General features: G+C 42.7%; 1 protein-coding gene across 5 annotated transcripts in view; it reads right to left on the minus strand.

Annotated features, from left to right (window-relative positions):
• Positions 1 to 1588: 1588 nt before the first annotated feature.
• LOC131878964 (transient receptor potential cation channel trpm-like) overlaps positions 1589 to 12097 on the minus strand; it is a 42780-nt gene continuing 32271 nt past the window's right edge. For 4 of the 5 annotated variants that reach the window (XM_059225135.1, XM_059225133.1, XM_059225131.1 and 1 more), the window contains 10 exons: positions 11244 to 11391; positions 10948 to 11110; positions 8738 to 8886; positions 6614 to 6877; positions 6362 to 6524; positions 5984 to 6245; positions 5730 to 5913; positions 5237 to 5293; positions 4470 to 4877; positions 1589 to 4348 (listed from right to left, as the gene is read on the minus strand). In XM_059225135.1, coding sequence (XP_059081118.1) covers positions 1892 to 4348; positions 4470 to 4877; positions 5237 to 5293; positions 5730 to 5913; positions 5984 to 6245; positions 6362 to 6524; positions 6614 to 6877; positions 8738 to 8886; positions 10948 to 11110; positions 11244 to 11391 — 4255 coding nt within the window. In that variant the 3' untranslated portion in view covers positions 1589 to 1891. The remainder of the gene's footprint in view (positions 4349 to 4469; positions 4878 to 5236; positions 5294 to 5729; positions 5914 to 5983; positions 6246 to 6361; positions 6525 to 6613; positions 6878 to 8737; positions 8887 to 10947; positions 11111 to 11243; positions 11392 to 12097) is intronic. The other variant, XM_059225132.1, reaches the window with a different exon arrangement.

Genomic DNA, 12097 nt, shown 5'->3' on the forward strand with positions numbered 1-12097 from the left:
ACTTGACAAGCCTTGCCAGTCCCAACAAACTCCTCAATAGAGCAATGGACTGTTGCTCCTAAACTCAGTGGAGTTGAAAACACAGTAGAGAACTGATCTCCAAGTATGTTGGCCATAGTCCCTACATTGTCTATGGCTTCCCCATCGACCTCAAAAGGCCCTACATTGTGTTTGATCTTTCTCTTAGAATTTGCATAAGAGAAAAACGCCTTCGGATTCGACCTCACCTCTAGAACAACTCTACTTTCCTTTTTCAACTGATCGGTCTCAATGGAGGCCTTAATTTTACCCTGGATTAAATCCAACTTTCTTTGAAGGCTAGCCACAATTACTGGATTCAAAGTGCTCTGGAGCCTTTTTGCTAACTTGCAACTCCTTTTAAACAATTGCTTCCTATACTTCGGAATTTTAGACTCTGCTCCGCCTTGCGCAACACATTCAGAGATTGCTAGAGTGGAACAGACGTCCTCAAAAACTAGAATCATTTTGTCTAAGGCTACTTCTATGGACGATTCCTTTTTCAGCATTGAAATAAGATCAAGCTCCCCTAACCTTTCTATAATCAACGGCCAATGTTCATCTTTGAATTTGAACTTTGCCAGACCGGCCTTTTTGGCCGGTCTTACTCTAGAGCACGCCGGCTTTTGAGTAATGGTCTGACAGATTACTAGGTGTCACATGGACATACTGGATCAGATCAGGGTCATTGGAAAGAAACAAGTCAAGAACGCTATTTGCTCTGGTGGCTACACCAACATCCTGAGAGAGATTGCGCAAGATCGCAAATTCCTCCAGCGTTTCGAACGACTGAGACGTCGATTTCGAAATGGGAATTTACCTATCGGGACTAGCCTCCCACTCTACAACGCCAGCTGGAAAATTAAAGTCCCCAACAAAGAAAACTCTCAAACAAACTGACTGGTCCAACTCATTTCCAGTGAATTGGAGAGCTGACAAGAACGAGCTTACTGAACAAGAAGGGGGCCTATATATTGTTACAATGGACAGATCAAGACCTTGGAGGTGACAAACTAACACCTCGACTTCACCATTCGACATTTTTACATGACTAATGCGCAGACCGTATAACATCAAACAGAACAGATGCGCAAATATTTTAATGTGATCATGTGACTTCTCTTCTCAAACGAAAGGAAACGAAATAGATTGATGTCTACAAAAGATCGCTCAACAAGTTATGAATTTCATTGATGTGAAAAGAACGACATGCATGGAGTGAGCAAGTAATTGATAAATGACGACTAGAGTCAGACCAAAAATGTGTTAGGTAACAGTTTGTAGGTGCCAGCTTGCTCCCCAGATATCTCGTTCGGTGCTCACACAAGGAGGCCATGTTCTTTTTCAAACTTTTTTCCTTTGGTCATCATAAGAGGTAGCTGACAGATCTTGATTTGAAAAAAAATAAGTTTCGTTTAAAAAATATCAATATAGTGAATTAGACAACTGTGTGTGCAAAATCTGAAACCGCATTTCCTTGCGATGAAAATAGGCTCTAGCATTAATCTTGAAAACTATAAACCAAGCAGAAGTGACATCAGTCATAAAACAAAGAATTATGAATGCAACGTAATTTGAAAGACAGGGGTGTCGGTCTTTTTTATTTCATTGGATCAAACAGAAGACTCTGTACAATGTACAATTGATTGAGGGGTGGTTTACATGTCAATGGAAATTGGGGAATTCGTGGTTTTGTGCTACATTAATCTACGTAGTTGTATAAAGCTCATGGCAAGCAATGACCTATTCTAAGCAACTAATTCAAAATCATTTCACTAATCATTCGTTTCCAATTCTACAACTTCTTCCAATTCAAGCGACTCTGCCCAAGATTGAACTGGAATGTTGCCTTGGAAGCATTGCCTGTTTTCGTTTAACAATGGGCGTCGCCATCCTTTGGTGAGCTTGGAGAGTCCGGAACCATTTCTGGTTTGGCCTCCGAGCCAACCTCGTCAATAAATTCCACCTCCACCTGGTCCGTGTCCGATCCCAAACGGATTCGTACAGTGCCCTCTCGCTTGGATGAGGTCGCCGCACGTTCCTCTGCTGGACTGGGAACTACGGAAGGTACCTTTGAATCCGGGTCACGAATGGATTTCGTCACCAAGTCCTCGAGTGAGGCTTGGAGGTTAGTTGAGTCCCGGCGAAGACGCCGGTTGATCAAGGATTCCATTAGAATGTAGTCGACTTCCTCGGCATCGCGCAAGTTATCTGTTTCAATCTTGATTCCTGGAGGAGGACTGGAACTCGTTTCTTGATTGGGGGATTCCGCAATGAGACATTCCAATTCATCCGTGATTGAAGTGTAATCTCGATTACTGACTGCCCGTCGTCGGGATTTTGTGCTGTATGCTCTACCAAAACGCTTCATGGAATTGTTTTCGTCACTCTCATCATTGCAACTTGATCGAGCACCTTCGGCGGAGGTCAATCTGGAAAGGGTTGGAACAACCTCGCTTTGGCTTCGAAGAAACGGGCTACGCGAGGTATACGCCAAGTCTCCCAAGAGTTGGTCATCGGCCTCATCCAGGAACTCTTCATCAGTCACCGGGTTCAAGACTAGGTTTGACTTGACGCCCAGAGCTTCAGCGTCTTCTTCAGACACATGCTGCTGATCCAAGGACCCGATTAGGGGTATTCGGGGACCAGCAGCAGCCGCATCTTCTTCACTGGACTCTGTGGCCTTTCTTCTTCGGGAGCGTCGCTTCTTTTTCGAGGAGTTCTCGCGAACGATCTTCTGACCATCAATTGAGCTCGCACCACTGGAAAGATGTCTGAGTTTGACCCGACGCCCACTGATGATGCTGGATTTCCTGGTGGGACTTTCTTGAGGTCGAGGAGGAGGCTGATCTATCATTGCCTTGGCTGTCTTCTCAATGGCCTTGAGTTCGTCTTTGGGCGTCATGTCAGCGTATTCCAAGGGTTCACTTTCCATGGTATCTTGCCGATCAATATGATGCTCGTCCATGGGAGATACATCACCCCTTTCAGACTTGGACATAGACTTTGAGCGTTCGCCGATGCCTTTTAATTCAAGGATGCCGGGTTGGCGCTCCCCGGGTACGGTAGAACTTGGTCGAGATGGTGAGCTGCCATTGGACTCAAATTCATCGGGATTGATGTCCGTCGTGGTCATAAACCTGTGGATGACAGTGAGCTGGTTGGCGGTCTGCTCGGCAATCTCCTCCAGGCGTTGCAGTCGGAAGTCAATGTTGGCCGAAGAGTCCTGCATGTCACCTCGCCAGCGATGGATGTCGTCAGTCTTGAACTTGATGTCATCCGCCATTTCGACCAAATTTCGCACCTTGGTACTAAGGTTTTGTTGAGCTTCTTCGTCTTTGGTTCGCATGAGTCCCTCCACACCTTCCTCCTCGAAATCATACAACCGCTCCATGTCAAAGCGACTTAAAAACAGCTTCAAGCCCGTTTCGAAGCGAGTGTTCCGACCTTTGGCTCGTCTGTAGATGTATTTGCCCAGGAGATGAAAGTGGGAGATCAAAATAAATGGCGCCGGTAGAATGGGTTTCTCCTCATACTCCATGACAATGGCGAATCTTTGAAAGTTGAAGAGCTGTTGAGACATGGCGCTTACTTTGTTGTAAATCGTGTTGAAAGATGCAATGAGGAGATTGATGAGCAAAATATTGGCCACCAAGAGGTACACGGTCATTATGATGGGAGTAATCCATCGTCCAGTGTGGCAAGGAACCAGCAGGGATCCATCAATGGCTGTTCCGCACTCACCGTACTCGAGGCAATCTTCATTGCACTCGGGTTCGATATCAGGAGCGAACACTTCTCCGTAAAGCATAAAGTATGGTTGATAAAATATGTGTCGGACCAGTCGCCAATGGAATTCTTCATTAGGATATAAGATGCTCTGGCGGCACACTCCAAACGCCATCAGAACCACCAACAGAAGGACAATAAAGTAGATCATGTTTTCAATCATCTGCCCAATCATCATGACGTAGGGTCCGAAGTACTTGTTAACGCCAATAAGCTTGAGACTGCGGATGTACCAATAGCAGATTATGGTTGAGTAGGCCGCATGAACGTAGGGCACATTCACCGGATCAAACCGAACGGCGAAGGTCATCAGGTAAAAGAACACGGCTACCGAGTCGAAAACATTCCACTTGGTTTCTGAGATCCAAACGTCCAACTTAAGTCGAAGTTCCACCGGTTCAGTAATCAGGAATGTACGAATTTTTTCACAGCCGAAACACACTTGGCATGCCGCCACGTACCACTCGGGAATGTTGGGGAACTTGGGCGTCCGGACCAGGCAAATGTATGTATAAACCACCAAAAATATGGCGTAAGCAATCTGAAAACATGAAAGCAAGGTTGTCATGAATTCAAACCTCGCGCGTTTTTTTCAAGAAATCAGCAGAAAAAAAACACGCGGTGAGATCAAATTCAAATTGGTTAACAAAACGGGAACCCACCGAATGACAATAGTATTTGGTGATTGGTGCGGCGTAGAACTCATAAAGCTTCTTTTTAAGCCGAAGTGGACGGGTCTTCTTCCTCACGGTGGGATTATCAATCTTAAATGTGGTGGTACCGTAGTCGTTGAGACAAACTTCGGTTTCCTCTTTGTTGTCCTCCGTGGCTGATTCGTCTTCCACGGGGCTATTCTGAGAGCTCTGAGGCGAATTGATGGCGAGATTTTGACCCCCGTTGCTCATGGACTCTAGGATTTCCCGCCGGATTGTGTCCGATTTGGCTCGAAATCGTCCCAATTCTAGGGAGGAATCCGAATCGATGTCGATGACAGGAGGGGCATGAAACGAGCTCCGCCTTGAAGTTGCATTGGAAGAATTGGAAGAGTTGGAATCCGAATCCTCGCGATCCTAGAACGAGGTTAAAGGTAATGCTTGAGATAATGTTAAAAGATCATGACCAACAAGAGAGCAAAAAATTCCAATTCTGTGACGACAGAAAACGGATCCAACAGGGTTATTTGGTGCAAAAATTCAACCTGGACAAAGCATGACAAGGTCAGTCTTCTTTGGAGAAGGAGCTCTGTTGGAAGGGACAATGATGGAACGATCCGATCCTTGCGTCATTGGCCCCTCCATTCTTCTCTCTTTGGTCTCGAGTCATTGAGAGGTGGCAAAGGAGTAGAGTTAAATTGCAGAAAGAACTCATGCGGAAAAAATGCTATTTGGTTAGGGTCCTGAATCCACATTCATTCTAATTTCAATCTTACTTTCATGAACCACTGGAACATGGACAAAAACTCCTCAGTGCCCAACATTTCAATGGCCTAGACACACGGGAATACAAATCATTTATCCGTTAGCTCATCTCTCTTTTTGCGGGAATTGAAGAAAAAGAAACACCGACCCAAGGTTTGGGTAAATTTGGCCAAATGAGAACTGTCCTGGGAACTAAATGCAGTTAGAAGCTCAAGAAAAGTTGAGCCTCAAACCAAAAGTTGTTACGCTTCTCTTTACCAATCAAATGAAGGTAGCTGGCCTTGGGGTGAAATTGCACTTAACATTTTACAATTGAAAAGCCCTGGATAGGATAGTAAACTTTCAAACTCATCCATTCGGAGTGACGGAAAGCTGGCTCAACTTTTGCTCAATAACTTATGCGTATTAGTTATGTGGTACTTGGAACTCAAAACTCAAGGAAGCTCTCTGCACGGTTCGGAAGATATTAGATTCTTTTAGAGTAGTTGTAACGGATGGCCTTACATGAAGTTCCTCCTCAGTTTGAGGCATCAGCTCGAGCTCCTCTCGAGTTTTAAATTCCAGTTTGGCAATCGACGGCGGGAAGAAAAGACCAATGATGATTTTGAACACCGGGTTCTTCCTCATCCTCAAACCACCCATCCAAAGATCTGCCAGAATGGCTTGGGATATTGGATGAGCAAGGAAGCTGCAAAGAGATTTAAGAAAGTGAAATGTAGTATACCCAATTGAGACTTGGCTTGGAATTATCCTGTTACCTCAAGTTCTTAGCGATCACAGCCAGGCTGAGACAAGTCTTTCTAGACCAATTGTCTAAGGCCGCGGTCAGCAGGTGCTGGGTGAGATCATCATCCAAATGGTAACAGTAGTCCAATAAATCCACAGCCAAAGATTCAAATTCCTTTCCAAAGTTGGTAAGCTCATCGTAGATCTCAACGTCCAAGTCGTCATCTGCAGCTTCATTAGCCATAGCTTGACACAAGCGGGAAGCCACCAGAGCTTTTGAGAGTGCTTGTTCGCCTATAGTTGTTAATTGGGAACAGACACCATTAAAACAAAGTCCAACTTTTGCCCTTGTCACAAACATTTCAGACGCAAAAGCCGCCGAGGATGTAACCAAGACAAACCGCACTTACCGTGCCTCCACATAAGTTTGGCCATTTCCTTCCTTTTGGTCAGGACAGCCCAGATGATTAGTTCGCTAAAAGGGTAATCAAAACACCCTCCACTCGTCCGAAAGTCGTCCTGATGGTGTTCGGGACTTTCCATAGTAGATGCCGGCAAGGAGAAAGTTGGGATCTGAAAGAAAAAATGGTCTTGTCTGTCGAAACTCTCACAGGCGATAACTCTTCTACGTGCAGCGTAGAGAGAGAGAGAGGTGAACCCACCTTGAAGCTTATGTCAGTACTGGTCTTGTGGAGCGCCCTCATCTTCACCGTGGCCTTCGGTTTCATTGGCGAAGTCTGACCTTGCCCTTTGCTAACGTCGTACCGATACCTGAACTTCCTCCGAGTGTAGCTGGACCGGAAGCCATGGCCAATCAGTTGGTTCACCACAAGCCCGATGTCAATCAATGAGTATTGGTAGTTCTTGGGCATCTTGGGGACGACATCACGAACCAAGTATTCGAGAGTGTTCGCCGGACCCTTCTTCTGCAAGGAGAAAGAAATAAGGTCTTTTAAGAGAATTGTTTCCTTAGTAAGCGGTGTCTGCCAAGGCATGTCAGCCGCGGGAAGATTTACAATTTGCTGATTTATGATAGCGTTTAAGGCCGGCCTGAAACCTCGAGGAATATTACATGAAAGGAATGAATGCCAAGACACACCGAAGCCTTAATGTTGCACGTAAAAGTAGTTTTTATGTGCCAATGGAAACTGGATCCCTATTTTACTAGTACACTATATGACAAGGGCATCTTTCCTCTTATATATCCATTTTGATTTTTTGAAACCACTTTAGAGAACGTTATCCAAACAACATTGTCAATGTAATTGCTAACAGAAAAACAAATTAGGGTAGATAAATATGGCTAGCCCCTATGCATGGTATAGGCTTAATACAAAATCTGACGAGTCAGGGTTAAACGTTATTTTCAGAGGAATTATTTCGCATTCCTGGCGACTATTGGATTGCAGCAAATTGAGCAACATTCAAAAATACCTTTTTCGAAAATCCCTAAAGATAAAAATCCTTGCACCTGATCTCGAGCTTAGTTATTCCGATTTCCTCAGATTGAATATCTGAATCTTCCCGTTGAGGTGGAAACGTGGACCATGATGGTAAGTTCCAATTTCTAAGATCGATATTGAAAGGATATTGGTCTTTAAGCGATAAAAATCGGGCTGTCCTCAAAGTCACCTGTAGTAGTGTTGCCCAAAGCCAGCGGGCATCAAATAGCATGTGTTTATTTGGGGGATGAGAAGAAATTTAGTCGACATTTCCTATCGTTCTCAAGGGCTTTGGATGGACTCGAAATCCTCAAACCCAACCAAACAGCAGAGTAAAAAAGGATGATTTCATAGTCCTGAGCTGAGAGACAAACTTTACTTTTAAGCTCAAGACAGCTCTGAGACTCTGCAGGGTGCTCCATCAATCCCGAACGTCGTATTCAAAGTAAGGTAACCCGCATGTCAGACTCTGACTGAAATAAAACGTCAATTTTCCATTATTCCAGGAACAAGATCAAAAACTTGGCATGATATACCGTACGTACTGTACATCTATTAATACGGCGTTCGTTTCGGATAATAGAGGCACCCTGCAACGCTTGTAAAAAGTGGCAAAGATGAGAAGCTTATTTGAGTTGGATTCAAGCCCTGGGCGTTACACACAAAACAAAAAGTTCCACTTCGTTCTGCCTGCTGGGCGATGATGGCTTATGAAAAACTTTCTGTCTTTCTCGCTCTCTTTCCGAGATGAAGTGGAGCTAACGTCGAACAAAAGAATAAAAATGAAGATGGAGGGACATGTTTCATGAAGCCCTCAGAAAGCACCGCCAAGGCTATTAGCTGATGAGCCTGGAAGACATTGAAATGGCACAAAAAAGGATCTCGGTGCCAATCAAGTGCCAGGTTTTCGATACACCATCTTGTCACCTTAGAAGCACTGAAACTTGGAGAAGTGGAGAGGAACATATTTTGTGATCCTTTCCCATCATCTCAAATAAGGTCTTCATTTTTTAATTAGTGAATATTTTTTTTTAACTATCCTCGCTCTTTTGAGACGAGGTTCTCTTGGAACTCTTGGGTGGTAGAAGATCCATCCGTGAAGAAAAAATGGATTCACGGGCATTTTGCCCCTTTCTTGGAGCAGGAATTCTCTTTCCAGATAATATATGGGTTTTAGTAAGACTATTTACATATCATTAGTCCAGCTCATTCGCAAGTTGGCTTCCATTTCAATGGACACTCTTTGGGACATATTTTGGCTTAGGCTTTTGGAATGCTTGCTTATCTTATATAACTGCGCAATAGACGCCTGAAACTTGGAAATGTATTAGTGTAAAAACTCACACTGTTGTATAGCGTCTCTAGGTTCACAATGGTGAGAAACTTGTTCATGTTGACTCCATTTTCCAATAGAAGTCGCACAAAATCCACTCGGTCGTTCTCCAAAGCTTCCAACATGGCTTGATCCAGCGATCCCGTGGGCCATTCTTGACCTGGAATAAATCGGAGTAAAATCTAAATTATTCAGTTGTGCCTAATTAACGATAGCTCATTTACTGAAGATAGATAGTATGCAAGGAATTTGGAGGTCGCTCCTCCAAGCTCTAATCTAAGGTGGGCGAAGTATTTAATGAATATTCGACTACTAGATCGAACGAGAGAGCACTTAATTGAGTTTTCCCAAGGGTATAAGCTAGAAGGCTAAAGATAAGGAATAAGAAAGTTTTAGATCCCGCATTTTAGACTTTATGAAGGGCTTGAGAAAAGCTGAGTGAACGAAGGAATAAGTCGTTCGGAAATGAACTTTCCGCCTAAATCTTGAACGAACTGATCGTAAAACTGTGACTTAACAACTACAATCTTGTCATTGACTCGACTTGAAATGGAGCTACATGTTCGTAACAATACTGATATACCTCTACTCATAAAAGGATGGCATTATCCCATACAGACATCAACTTGAACAAAAACAATGGTATGGTGATATCTCAATCCATGTTTTCTAATCAATGCTGCATTGCCATCTTGGTTTTGTACTTAAACAAAATTGTATGTCATGAAAAATAAGGTCAGGATTAAGTGCAAAACTTTGACCTTAAAAAAAGTCCAACCTTCGGTATACTGTTCATGGATAGATGCTGTTATGCGTGGTAATATTGTACACAATAATGAAAATTCAAGTTCATCCATTGCTCTCTTTTCAGGAGTTAACTATCCCAGAGCACTTTGGTTCAAAATATCAAAGGTTGATTTGACAGAAGTTAGAAAAACCTCAAGTAAATCATTTTGTTTTGGCATCACAATATACACACTCTTCTCTGAAAAAATAAACACAATTGGAATGGTTCCAACCCCCGCAAATTAGGATCGAAACTGTTTAAGTGCAGTGGCACCTAATCCTGTGCCTCTGTTAAGTATGAAGCTTGACTTTGGAGTTCAATGTATAAAAGTAAAAAAAGTTTGAACCTAAAACGAGCTTAGTTTGAAACTCCAGACCAAGAAGTAAAAATCTGCTTGCTACTTGTTACTCTTGGGAAACAGCCTTTTTCTTTTCTTGGCATTATTTGCTCTCGTCGAAGTAGGCGAGAACGAAATAAATCAGGTTCTGCACTAAAAAACAGCCTTTGCCATTTCCAAGGTGAGCAAAAAGCAAGACGAAGCCATTTCTAAAAGTGCGATCGAAGTCTGTATTTTATGGATCTTGATCGTTCCAATTTCATATCCCTCCCCAAAAATGTGTTTTGTGCACCGTGGAGTCCACACCTTCTAGAGCGTAAAAAGCTGAGGGGTTAATCAAAATCATTTTTCAGTGTGAAACAGCCATTTTACCAAGCAAGAACAAGTTATTTTTTATTTTTTTTGCAAAACGGCTCAAGAGTAGAAAGAATGAGTGGCTTAAGGTTTGTTTGTTGAAACGGCTTCATGAACTGGACTTGAATGCGATGAAATTTGACAATTACAGTCCTGCTTGTGAGGGCAATAATTGAAATAAGCCGGGAATGCAAAAGTTACAGGGCAAATTAAGTCAACTCTTCTTTTGCAACACAACAACAGTAGACTTATGATAGCATTCAAATGCTTAAAAAGGAATAATTAATCATGAATACTCCCCCTAAAAACCATTTCTTACTTTTAAGAAGCCAGAAGCCTATATTCTGATGGATTTGTCGGCGTCCTTCTTAAGGCAGGTTTTTAGTGTACAAACTAGGCCACAAAACATGAAGTGCATGAAATATGCCTGCCATAAATACGTACAGCATGGACACCTCCCCGCAATACACTTGTTCTTGACATTATATTATAGGTACGTAACAAACATCAAGGAAGTACTTCTTAATTTTCTCAATGAATGTGTCAGGAAACCCCTGTATATTGGCTTTTCTAAAACGTTTCTAAGTCGTCTCAAACTATGAAATTGCTCTTGCGGGTTCATTGAGTCATGACTTTTGTCCGACCTCGCATTCATCTCATTTGATGATAATTTCCAAGGCGAATGTAACTTTAGGTGCAGCCACTTATGATCCAATTGTATTGCGCTAGAGCGGCGAACTTACCGTAAACGAATATTTCTTTCCGTGCCACGTCACATCGGTTCCACGTAAGTGCCAACGACAATTGTTCAACAGGCGAAAGATGTCTGGCCTTGAATAAGGCTGTCATTATCACCTGATCAAGTTCATCGTCGACCCGTTCCCCACTCACACGAAACACCGTGATCTGCAAGTACACAAATAATGAGCATTATGCTTGATTCTGTCAAACAAAGACCAATAGGTTCCAATACATTTTTCAGCTTGCAGTTTCAACGTGAGTCAAATATCTGGATCTTAATACACGCGCTAAGCCTTACCAGATGTTTTCTTTTAACACATTGAATCAGTTCCCCGTGTAGTTTGACGGCCAATTCTGGGGCCACGTTGAATGTCTTTTGAATTGTTTGAATGATTTGTTCCTGCATGTCGTCTAAAGGCCCAGGACCACCGTCTTCCACTGCATATCTAGATGAAGAAGTAGAAGAAAAGCTCGTGTGGGTATTATGGCCAACATATCAATGGACCATTCGAGGATGATCTCGGCAACGAGAGAAGATGAAGGAGCACAAAAACCGACTCTCAACTGCTCAGAATGGAACATTTTGTTCTATTTTTGATTCCTTCAAAGAGGCCTAGGAGAAAAGTTGTGGAGCTCAAATCTAGAGTGGCTATAAATTTGCGACATGGAACCTCATTGAGGACAAGCATGGGGGAATTTATCGTTTTCGATTTGGACCCAATGGAACCGACATTTGGAACGATGACTATTGGGGAAAACAAAATGGAATCTAAATCCAGAGCCCTTGTTTTTATCGCTCTGACAGGCCATACAAAGAAAGACCTTTCTACTTCTTTTTGGTCCTTTCATTAGCCCAAATTTCTATCAATGTCCATGCTACTATTTCCTTTTCCAATTGCTTTTTTACCAAAGGGATGGAATATTGGATATTATACTGTACCGCAAATGATGAGAATGTTTCAAACGTTGTTAAGTAGTTACCCATTTTGCAAAGAATACTTTTGATCCCAAACTACCTTCCATTCTCGGCAAACTTAGTGGTCATTATTCATTTAAGTTTTAATTGATTGAACAGGATCATGATACAATTTGCACTTTTTGAATCTTCAAAAGAAGAACACCGAACGTAAATTTGGCTAAGGTTATCAAAGG

Source organism: Tigriopus californicus, chromosome 4 (assembly GCF_007210705.1).
Source record: "Tigriopus californicus strain San Diego chromosome 4, Tcal_SD_v2.1, whole genome shotgun sequence".
Classification (NCBI taxonomy): Eukaryota; Metazoa; Arthropoda; class Copepoda; order Harpacticoida; family Harpacticidae; genus Tigriopus; species Tigriopus californicus.